Genomic DNA, 12,184 nt, shown 5'->3' on the forward strand with positions numbered 1-12,184 from the left:
AAAAAAAAAATAGGGGCACATGCCTTTGATCTCAGCATTTAGGAGCCAGAGGCAGGTGAATCTTTGTGAGATCAAGGTCATCCTGATCTACATAGTGAGTTCCAAGACAGACAGGATTACATAGAGAGACCCTGTCTCAAAATAAAATAAAATAAACAATAAAATAAAAGAGGGTCAAAGAGATGGCTCAGCAGGTAAGAGCACTGACTGCTCTTCTGAAGGACATGGGTTAGATTTCCAGTACCCACAGGGTGGCTCACAACTATCTGAAATACCAGTTCAAGGGGATCCAATGCTCACCTCTGGCCTTTATGGGCACTGAGTGTATATAGTACACAGACATACACACAGGCAAGACACTCGTACACGAAAATAAATGTCTCAAAAAATATCTTTTTAAGAATTAGATAATTATAAGATAACCAAGAAAACCACAGCTGCATCTTAGTGCTATGTCCAATGGTCAGGAGCTTGTTCCTGCCACATAAGATACACATGTACACCGAGGAAGGATGTGCATGTCCATTTACTCCTGCTGTCCCCACTCTGTGGGCGTTTCTAGACGAACAGGGTGAGAGGAAAACTATAAAAGGGATGTCCCATCAGCCATGATTTGGGGAGGGGAAAGCATTGCTCCAGGAATATGCTAACCACCTCATAAATATTCATAAGCCTTCTTTACACCTCCCAAGGCAGAGCTGACTGGGCTGACAACTCCCCAACACCCCCTCCTCCCGTCTCCTCCACACCAATATGTCTTTGGAATGCGTGCTTTGCAAGGTTAAATAAACTTCTGTTTAAAGTGAGTCTTCTGGGCTGGAGAGATGGCTCAGAGGTTAAGAGCACTGACTGCTCTTCCCCAGGTCCTGAGTTCCATTCCCAGCAACCACATGGTGGCTCACAGCCATCTATAATGAGATCTGGTGCCCTCTTCTGGTGGGCAGACATACATACAAACAGAACAGTGTATATATAATAAATAAATAAATCTTAAAAAAAAATTAAAGTGAGTCTTCCGACTGATTTCTTAGCTCCAGAAAAGAACTGAGAGACTCCCTATTAACACTTAGAAGTAGAATTTATATACAATGAAATCAATTAATTTTAAATGAACATTTCCCAAGTTTAGACAAACTGAAATTAACCCAGAACCCACCCAAATATAGAATGTTACCATTAACACACAAAGTGCCCTCCTTACCAATCACTCCCACTCCCAACTAGCAGGAACCACTGCTCTTATACTCCACCTCCAGACACTAATTTTGATGGGTGTAGAATGCCAACCAGTTCTTCATACAAGTCTCTGCCTGAAACCCTCTCAAGTTCTCTTAAGGCGATTCTAGGACTTCATGGTATTTCTCCTTCTTCTTCTTCTTCTTCTTCTTCTTCTTCTCCTCCTCCTCCTCCTCCTCCTCCTCCTCCTCCTCTTCTCTTCCTCCTTTCCTTCTCCTCCATCTCTCTCTCTCTCTTTCTCTCTCTCTCTCTCTCTCTCTCTCTCTCTCTCTCTCTCTCTGTTTTTTTTTTTTTTATTTTTTTTTTTTCTTGGTTTGTCCAGACAGGATTTCTCTGTGTAACAGCCCTGGCTCTCCTGGAACTCACTCTGTAGACCACCACTGGCATTATATCATCTTTTGTTGTGTGTCTTATTTTGTTTATTTGTTTTTGCTGTTTCAAGACAGGGTTTCTGTATAACAGCCCTGGCTGTCCAGGAGATGGTGGTGAATGCCTTTAATCCCAGCACTCAAGAGGCAGAGGCAGGCGGATCTCTGTGAGTTCAAGCCAGCCTGGTCTGCAGAGTTAGTTCCAGGAAAACCAGGGCTACACAAAGAAATCCTGTGTCAAAAACCTAGAGAAAGAGAGAGAGAGAGAGAGAGAGAGAAAGAGAGAGAGAGAGAGAGAGAACCCACCAGGCATGGTGGCTCACACCTTTAACCTCAGCATTTTAGAGGCAGAGACAGGCATATCTCTTGAGTATAACTCTTGAGTTCTAGCCCAGCCAGGTCTACAGAGGAGTTTCAAGATTTCAAGATAGTCAGGGCTACACAGAGAAACTCTGTCTCAAAAAACAAACAAACAAACAGTAGCAACAACAAAAGTGAAACAGTGTGTGTGGGGGTGGTGGTGGCACATGCCTTTAATCCCAGCACTCAGGAGGCAGAGGCAGGCCGATCTCTGTGAGTTCAAGGCCAGCCTGGTCTACAGAGTGAGTTCCAGGACAGTTAGGGCTGTTTCATACTGAAACAACAACAACAAAGGAAACAGTGAGCTGATAGATCAGGAATCAGCCAGTGGGCCTTTTGAACAAACAAGCATATCAGGTCCCTAGGCATCAGTAAAGGCGGTAGCCCTTCTGTGTCTTGGTGTGAGAAAATATCACACTACAAAGCAAATGAAGAAAATGCTACTGGAGATGGAGAAATGCATTCAAGAAGAAAGAGAATAGATTTAGTTCTTCTAACGGCACCTTTTCTAACCCCTTGGTGGTACGCTGGGCCTTGCAAATCATGTGTGCTGCCAGCCCTGTACACATCTCCTTTTCTCTCTTTGAATACAGCTAGAGCTGGTTTTTTTGTTTTGTTTTGTTCCTTACATTAATTTTTGCAAATTGCATTCCTGTGGAGATATTTGACATGTGCCTTTGTCACCTGTATTTCCTAAGATTGGTAGATATAAAACCTTAGCTAAAGATTTTTTATTTTTAATGTGTATGCATGTGTGTGGTGCACTGGCCCACACATGGGAGTATGAGGTAGTCTTGGTTATCTTCCTCCAGTGATCTTCACTTTGTGTTTTTAAAATTTAAAAAAAAAATTTATTATTCTGTGTGTATAATGTCTCTCTGTGTCTATTCGAGAATTTGTACATCACAGCAAGCATAGGAGGTTAGGGGACAACTATGTGACGTTGGTTTTTGCTTTCCATACTTATATAGGTTCTGGGGATTGAACTCAGGTCATCAAGCTTAAAGGGCAAGCATTTTTACCTGCTGGTCCATCTCAACAACTTCAAGTAATTTTTGTTTGTTTGTTTGCTTATTTATTTATTTATTTATTTATTTATTTATTTATTTAAGTTTTTCAAGAGAGGGTTTCTCTGTATGTATTCTGGCTGTTCTGGAACTAGCTTTGTAGACCAGGCTGGTCCTCAAGTCACAGAGATCCACCTGCCTCGGTCTCCCTATGTGCCACTACCACCTGGCCAGGAAGTTCTTTAAAATAGCTGTTTGTTTTGTTTGTTTGTTTTTCAAGACAGAGTTTGTGTTGCCTCGACTGTTTTGGAACGAGTGTCTGAATGTTTTGTATGAATGCATGTATATGCACCATGTGCTAGCGTGGTACCAGTTGGTGGTCATTAGGCAGAGCTGGATTCCCTGGAACTGCAATTACAGATATGGTTGTGAGCCACTATGTGGATGCTGGGACTCAAACACCAGTCCTCAGCTAGCACAAGTGCTCTTAACTTCTGAGTCATCTTTCCAGACCTAAAAGAGCTTTTCTCTCTCTGTCCCTCAAATTTATTTACCTTTATGTGCATTAGTGTTTTGCTTGCATATGTGTGTGAGGGTGCCAGATCCCCTAGAACTGGAGTTATAGATAGTTGTGAGCTGCCATGTGGGTGGTAGGAATTGAACTCGAATCCTCTGGAAGGAGCAGCCAGTGCTCTTAGTCGCTGAACCATCTCTCCAGCCCCCTAAAATAGCTTTTCTGAAGAAAAGAAAAAATTGTATGTGTGTGTGTGTGTGTGTGTGTGTGTGTGTGTGTGTACACTCGTGACTTGCGGCAGTCTGTCTGCCTTCGTTCCTGAGTGCTGGTATTACAAGCGCAGGTTCTCTATTTAAACAAGTGGCTATTTTTAGTTTTTGACACAGGCTCTCACTGCGTCCTGGGCCCTCTCTCGCTATGCAGATCAGCCTGCAGGGGGGCTCCCCCCCACCCCACCCCGAGAGCTAGGATTAAAAGCCTTGCGCCACCGTGCCGGGCTCAAACCATGACATTTTTTTCTGAAATTGGAGATTTAACTCAGGGCTTCGCGTACCACTCGCGCTATCTCTGGGCCATCCTGTCGGCTACTACGATTTAATTTTGTTTCAAAAGCAAAGGCATAATGTGACCTTCGGGTTTTACTCAGAGATGCTCGTCTGCGGTCTTCCTAAGAAGGGAAAAGACACGCGGAACGCCCTTGTGTTTTGTCCCTGTTCCCCGCCAGAGGCTGGCTCTAGATTCTAGAACACTTGCCTGCGGGAACTGGAGTGACCCAGAACCAAAGGCAAGCCTGTCCGTTGGACGGCCACCTCCCTGGGCCTCACAGAACCTTCGGAGGGCAGTGACTGTCCGCGGTTTTGGAAGAAAGCTGTTGCTAGGACACGGAGCCCCGACTTCTGGGCGTGACGTCATCACAGGGCGCCGGGGTCAAGGAAGGGGATTTAGGGAGGAGACTCTCCCCCGCCTGCCTATAAGGTCGTTTCCCATGATTCATCCTTCCTCTTCGCCATCTTCCCTCCGGCCGGCCGGCGGCTCTCACCATGAAGTAAGCGGGCTCCCTGAATCCCCATCCGCCTCCATCCTGCGGCAGTGGGCCTGGGGATGGCTTGGCTTTGCAGCGCACCCCCTAACGGGCTTTGGGCTTTCCTTCCAGGGTCGAGCTGTGCAGTTTCAGCGGGTACAAGATCTACCCCGGACACGGGCGGCGCTACGCCAGGACCGACGGGAAGGTAAAAGGGCGGCGGTGCCAGCGCGGGACCCCGGCGACGGGGGGAGGCCGGCCTGCTGGCCGGTGGAGGGCCGCGGCACCGCGTGTGGGACGGGGAACCTGAGTGAATGTAGATGGAGTGGGAGCCAGGCCGGAATGAGAGCTCTGGGTAGCTCACTGCCCTCTGAGGGGGCTAAAGGCCAGAGTTCCTCAACCTAACGCCATCCGACCCTTGGGGACGAGTGTAGATTCGCCCGCTCCCGAGGAAAGATGAAAGGGACACCTTGATGCTTCCCGGTTACCCGGCACTTGTGTCGCCGACGACCGGAACGAGGAAACGAGAATTAAAAAAATGGATAAGGATTTTTCGATCTCAGTATCTTATACCTTGTGTCAAAGGAGTGGCTAATTTATGAATTTGTTAATCCCAGGTTTTCCAGTTTCTTAATGCAAAATGCGAGTCCGCGTTCCTTTCCAAAAGGAATCCTCGGCAGATAAACTGGACTGTCCTCTACAGAAGAAAACACAAAAAGGGGCAGTCGGTAAGTGGAGTGCAGCTTGCTAGCCTCGTAACATTGCCCTGCCAGATTTTGCCATGTTAAATCTTGATTAAAAAAAAAAAGACTCTGAAAATGCGCCCTTAAATTTGAAAGCATCAACCGAGTAGCAGATCACAGAACTAGTGTCAGCTTGTATACCATAGACTCGGGCTGTGTGCGCAAGTTTGAAAGCATCCCCTCCACGGGTTTCATTTGGGTGTGGAGTCCCTTAGGATGTTGGTGTGGTAGTAGGACCACAGCCTGGGCAGTCAGGAGGCCTGGCATGTTTGGGTCTTACTGGTTTCTAGCTATGTGTTACAGTAAATAAATAGCACCAGACGTGAAATGTGTCATATGGGCATGCTCCACCACTCTTGTAATCTCAGTGTTTGGGAGGTTTCAGGAGCAAGAGGGTGAGTAATTCAATGTCAACCTAAGCAGACGTTTCCCAACGAAGAAAATACAGGGTTAGTGGAAGGAAGGATTAAAATTTCATTTAATCTTTTTGAATGCCCCAGTGGGGTTCTTAACAGGTGTTGTTGAGGATGTAGAGAAACCTGAAATTTAGTCCATTGCTAAAGTGAAATGACGCAGCTGCTGTGGCAAACTTTGTTTAACTCAGAGTTAATTTTGTTTTGTTTTTTGAGACAGGGTTTTTCTGTAGTCCTGGAACTCTGTAGACCAGGCTGACAAAATGTTAAAAAATTTAAAAAATCATAACATCTGGCAATTCCTTTCTGAGTATCGAAAGCAAGTACTTAAATATAAAATTTGGTACTGAGCTCTTGGACTGCTGAGGTGAGAGAATTGACTTTGAGGCTAGCCAAGGCTACAAAGTAAAAACCCTATCTCCAAAAGGCGGGTACTGTGGTTTAAATGTTGAAGCTAGAAAGTTTGCCATTTAGGATTCTTTTTCCGGTTTGGTTTTTTTGAGACAGGGTTTCTCTGTGTTGCCTTGGCTGTCCTGGAACTGTGTGCTCTGCCTCCCAATTGCTGAGATTAAAGGCATTTATTTTCCACCACTGCTGGCTTGCTTTGGGATTCTTAAAAAGTTGCATGTACATAAGATTTCTGTGATGGGACCCAGGTCTAAAACATATTAGTTCTATTTCTCTTCTAGCCTAAAAGTGTTGATTTTTTTAAGCAATATTTATTTATCTTTTTTTTTTTTTTTTTTTTTAAAGAGCTGAGGATCGAACCCAGGGCCTTGCGCTTGCTAGGCAATCGCTCTACCACTGAGCTAAATCCCCAACCCTTATTTATCTTTTTAGAAAGTTTTTTTTCCCTTCATTTTACATACCAATCCCAGTTACCCTTCCCTCCCCTCCTCACCCCACCGTACCCCATCTGCTCCTCAGAGAGGGTAAGGCTTCCCTTGGGGAGTCAAAACTGGCATACTAAATTGAGACAGGAACAAGCCCCTCCCCACTGTATCAATGCTGATTAAGGTATCCCACTCTAGGGAGTATGTTCCAAAAATCCATTTCATAAACCCAGGATAATTCCTGATCCCATTACCAGGGGCTCCCCAAACAGATCTAACCACATAACTGTCAGCCACATTCAGAGGGCCAAATAAGTCCCATGCGTGTTTCCCAGCTGACAGGCCAGAGTCCATGAGCTCCCACCAGCTTGGGTCAACTTGAGGTTTTCATTGTGATCTTGACCTCACTTGCTCCTGTGACCCCTCCTCCCTCTCTTCAGCTGAAGTCTAGGAACTCAGCCCAGTGCCTGGTTGGGGATCACTGCATCTGCTTCCATCAGTCACTGGATGTAGGTTCTATGATGACAATTAGGATAACCACTAATCTGATTACAGGGGAAGGTAAGTCCAGGAACCCTCTCCATTACTGCTAGGAGTCTTAGCTGGTGTCATCCTGGGGATCTCCCTAGCACCAGATTTCTCCTTCCCTAACCCTCTAATGGTTCCCTTGACCAAGATATCTTTCATTGTTCTCCCTCCACTCTGCCATCTCAGTCCTTCCTGTTCCCAACCCCCACCCCCAGTTTACCCAGGAGATCTTAACTATTTTCCCTTTCTGGAGTCCTCCATGTGTGACCCTCTTAGGGACCTCCTTTTTTAATCTAGCTTCTCTGAGGTTGTGGAGTGTAGCCTGGTCATCCTTTGCTTTGTGTCTAATGTTCACTTAAGAGTGAGTACACCCCGTGTTTTGTCTTTCTGGGTCTAGCAGTGTTTTTTTTGTTTGTTTTGTTTTGTTTTTTTAACCTGTATTTTGCCAGCAATTGAAATGGGGAGACAAGTTTTTGGTAGGAATATGCAGCCGCATACATCTATGCAATGGGACATCTAGCCTTTTAAAGGGTGAGAAGCAGCCAGCTTTGAAGATAGACTGAGGAAACAGGCTAGAGCAGTGGTTCTCAGCCTTCCTCATGCTGTGTGTGACCCTTTAGTACAATTCTTTCTGTGGTGACCCCAACCGTAAAAAAATTTTCATGTTACTTTTTTTTTTGAGCTGAGGGTCGAACCCAGGGCCTTGCACTTGCTAGGCAAGCGCTCTACCACTGAGCCAAATCCCTGGCCCCTCGTGTTACTTTTTTTTTTTTTTTTTTGGTTTCTTGGAGACAAGGTTTCTCTGTGTAGCTTTGCACCTTTCCTGAATCTCACTCTGTAGATCAGGTTGGCCTCGAACTCACAGAGATCTGCCTGCCTCTGCCCCCGGAGTGCTGGAATTTCAGGTATTCGCCACCACCACCTGGATTTTTTGTTTCGTGTTACTTTTATAACTAAATTTTTTCATATTTTTTTATGCATCCTAATGTGAATATCTGTTTTCTGATGGTCTTAGGTGAGCTAGGTTGAAAACCACTGAGCTGGGCTAGGCAAAGGTTTCACTTTGATGAAGTGCCTAGAATAGGCAGATTAATAAAGACTGAAACATGAGGCGGAAAAGGAGTGGAGATTTTTGGTTTTGTTTGTTTTGTTTTTTTGAGAGTAGCCCAGGCTGGCCTTGAACTCACAGATCCGCCTGGCTCTGCCTCCCCAGTGTGCTGCCACTGCCCTTCGAGAATTAATTGTTTAGGAAGGATTTGGGATGAGAGATGAAACAAATTGTGGCCTTTTCTATTGTAAGATTCTGTCTTGGTGTAAAAAATATTTTTTTAAATCAGGGTTACCTTGTGGAGCTCTGACTGTCCTGAAACTCACTATGTAGTCCAGGCTGGCCTTGAACTCAGATTAAAGGCATGCACCACTACTACAGTCAGGCTGTACTAGGAGGTTTTGTTTCTCATAATAGCTATCGTATAGACTTGCAGTATAGAACCTGCAGGAAACTTTGGTTTAGTGTTCTCTTCCTCAGCCCTTTTCAATTAGATTTCTTAAGTCTGTAAGTAGTCTTGCTAAAGTCATTTTATAATATTCTTTAGAAGTGCTGTGTGTGTGTGTGTGTGTGTGTGTGTGTGTGTGTGTGTGTGTGTGATGTTTGCCTACGTGCTTAAGAGTGCAATGTTGGTGCCTGGTGCCTGCAGAAGTCAGAGACAGTGTCGTCCCTGGTGCTGGAATTACAGGTGGTGTGACCCAAGGGGCCAGGCGTCGCGGTACACACCTAGTCCCAGCACTGGGTTTTGGCGGGACTGCACAGAGAAACCCTCTCGACACACACACACACACACACACACACACACACACACACACACACACATGGAGAAGAGACTGCTCTTTGACTGCAATTTCCACTTCCAAAGTCAGTGAGTGAGGTCGGCAATGACTCTTTGCTCTGCAGGAAGAAGTCCAAAAGAAAAGAACCCGCCGGGCAGTCAAATTCCAGCGGGCTATCACTGGTGCATCTCTTGCTGATATAATGGCCAAGAGGAATCAGAAACCAGAAGTTAGGAAAGCCCAGCGAGAACAGGCTATCAGGTAAGGAAATGCCCACCATGAACATGGCAGCTACTGGGGTGACTAGATGGTTCTTCTGGTCCAGGAACCTAACCTCATGGGACTGTCAGTTGTTAGAAGCATAATGCAGGCATGTACTTTAAATATAATTTGTTGAGTCTCGGGAGTCAGGACAGTTCCACATGTAAGCTGACTTGGATAATGGAACTTTATTGGCAACTCTGGGTCTGGTTTTGTGGGGTTCTTTGCTAAGCTCTCCCAGTGGAGCTCCACTGGCCTTGGGTTATGACCTTCCTGTCGTGGCCTCAAGGGCTGTATAACTGAGCTGGTACCATTGAGCCTGGTTCTGGAGTTTGGATTTCATTCACAAATACGGGGAAAGAATATGATGGTTCCCCCTGTCACAGCTCTGCCTCCTCACCAAGAAGTTGTGTCCTTAAAGGTAAAGTCTTTGGCTTACTGTTGCTTATGACACCACAGGGCTGCCAAGGAAGCAAAAAAGGCTAAGCAGGCATCCAAGAAGACAGCAATGGCTGCTGCCAAGGTAAGGGGGTCTTCTTGGGTTTCTTATGGTAGGAAATTTTATCTTTAATACAAGGTTAGCAAATGGCAGGTTCAAGTTTCTATTGGAAATGGTTGTAGCTAATTTCCAGGTGAATGGATATATATATATATATATATATATATATATATATATATATATATATATATAAAAAATTTCTAGTGAGTCTTAATTTTAGATGCCTTAAAAAAGGGAAAAGATAGCTCTTTTTTTTTTCCCCCGTTTTCTAATTTGAGGTGTGTCACTAAAACCATGGCTGGTTTAGAACTATGAACAAGACTTTTCTGAATTTAAGGACAGTCCTGCTGTCTAGATAGGATTATGGGTATGATCCCTTGTTCCCAGTTTGGCTTTTGTCTTTTTAAGACTTTGAAGTATGAGACTTTGAAGTAATTTTATACTTTGACTAACTGTACAACAGTACGATGAGTTTACCTAGCTTTTTCTAGTAATTAAAAAAAAATTTAAAGCCAGAAAGTTAGCAACAGTTTTTCATTCTTGAGTGGGCAAGATGGCTCTGCCGGGAAAGGGCCTTGCTGCCAACCCTAGTGTAGCCATGGAGACCACAAGGTGAAAGGAAAGAACCAACACTGTGAGTTGTACTGTACTGACTTCCACACATGTGTCATGTAAGACCCTGCCGCCTCAAGGATAGTAAACTTGTTTTTTTTGTTGTTTTTGTTTTTTGAGACAAGGTTTCTCTGTAGCTTTGGAGGCTGTCCTAGAACTCGCTTTGCAGACCAGGCTGGCCTCGAACTCACAAAGATCCACCCACCTGCCTCCGCATCCTGAGTGGGCCACCACCGCCCGGCGATAGTAAACATTTTAAAATAGTGATGGTTCTGGGTCAGCAAGATGGCTCAGTGGGTAAAGGCACCTGTTGCAAAGCCTGGTTTGATCTTTGAGGGCCTATGTTGTCTACATGTGTGCTGTGGTGTGCCCCATCCAAAATAAATTAAGAAATACATCATTCTTAAATGGCTGTGTAGTAAGTAGTGTGAGACTCCAGTTGGAACATTGTGAAGACTGGGGGGACAGCAACAGTTCAGGGGACAGGAACAGTTCAAGGCCATGGCCTGAATGTCCTCCAAGAATACCTACTTTGTTACTAACAATTCAGGATCCTGGACTACATTGTATCTTCTTTACTGTCCAATCTGTAACAATATTATTACATGATGGAAATGAACTTTAAGCATAGGTTACTTTGGAGTTGGTTAAATTATCAGGACAGGAAAGGTAGTAAAGAACCACAAGGACAAAGTGGCAAAATCCTATTGAATAATGTCCTGTTATTTTTTTTACAGGCCCCCACCAAAGCAGCACCTAAACAAAAGATTGTGAAGCCTGTGAAGGTCTCTGCTCCCCGAGTTGGTGGAAAACGCTAACTTGGTAGATCAGAGTTTTGAATAAAGATCAATCTCTTAACTCTAGGTGTTGGATTTTTTTTCTTTAATAAAACATGTATTTGTATTTGGGGTGGGGTGGCTTAGCCACAGACTGTTTGCTTAGCTTGCCTGAGTTCCTACAGTCAGTCTCCAACTAAAAATGTTTTATTTCTTACTGGCTATGGTATCTGTCACACTTCATCTGAGCACTCAGGAGGCAGAAGCAAGTGGACCTCTCTGAGTTCCAGGACAGCCAGAGCTACATAGTGAGACCCTGTCTGGAAAACTTAGTTTATTTCTCAGCAATAATGCCTCCAAATAGACCTTAGTTGAAGATATGGGAAACAAAAAGTGAGCTGTGTTTGGAGCACAGCCATGAGCCCAGCACTTGGGAGACAAGAAAACAGTTCAAGGCCAGCCTCCATGAACCCTCTTTACCTCACTACCCCTATAAAATGTAGGGTAACATTTGGAAGCTTTCAATCCTAGGATGTTGCAGTATTTGTTTAGAGTGGTAAAATTCAATACCTTTGTGATTGAATCATTATCTAGGGTTTGGCCTTCTATTGATTAGTGCCTCAGCTATCCTTGGCTTTTAGGAGTTATCAGTCTATACTTCCAAGGTGAGCTTCAGTGAAGTACTGCTGCTTTGTAGTTTTTAGATTGAAGATTGTCCTATTTTTTGGTTTTGTTTTGTTTTTGGAAACAGTTTCTCTGTAGTGCTGGCAGCCCTGGCTCTAAACCTCGAGATGCCCCTGCTTCTGCCTCCCAAGTGTTAGCATTAAAGGCATGTGCCACCAATGCCCAGCTCAGTACTGCTTGAATGTAGTATATTGTACTCATTTCTTGAACTGAATAATGCCTTATCAAATTTAAGTTTTCTCAGAAGTTCAAGGTCACCTTGACTATGTAATGCATTTGAGTCAAGCTTGGAGTACATGAGACCCACAAACTGACAATTTCCAACAAAGCCCCCAGTTTGTTAGCCTGCCAATATGTGTATACAAAAGTGAAGCAGGTTTAGTCACTGCTTTTAATTTCAGCATGCAAGTATGTGAGGATTAGCCGGGCAGTGGTGGCACACACCTTTAATCCCGGCATTTGGGAGGCAGATCAAGGCCTGAGTTCAAGGCCAGCCTGGTCA

At 44.6% G+C, this 12,184-nt stretch overlaps 1 protein-coding gene across 1 annotated transcript; it reads left to right on the forward strand.

Annotated features, from left to right (window-relative positions):
* Positions 1–4,392: 4,392 nt before the first annotated feature.
* Positions 4,393–11,085, forward strand: Rpl24 (ribosomal protein L24). Its single transcript, XM_036204083.1, has 6 exons — positions 4,393–4,530; positions 4,639–4,714; positions 5,124–5,234; positions 8,975–9,111; positions 9,571–9,634; positions 10,960–11,085. The coding sequence occupies exons 1-6, from the start codon at positions 4,526–4,528 to the stop codon at positions 11,038–11,040; spliced, it is 474 nt and encodes a 157-aa protein (XP_036059976.1). The 5' UTR covers positions 4,393–4,525; the 3' UTR covers positions 11,041–11,085.
* Positions 11,086–12,184: the final 1,099 nt, after the last annotated feature.

This window comes from Onychomys torridus, chromosome 12 (assembly GCF_903995425.1).
Source record: "Onychomys torridus chromosome 12, mOncTor1.1, whole genome shotgun sequence".
In the NCBI taxonomy this organism is placed as follows: Eukaryota; Metazoa; Chordata; class Mammalia; order Rodentia; family Cricetidae; genus Onychomys; species Onychomys torridus.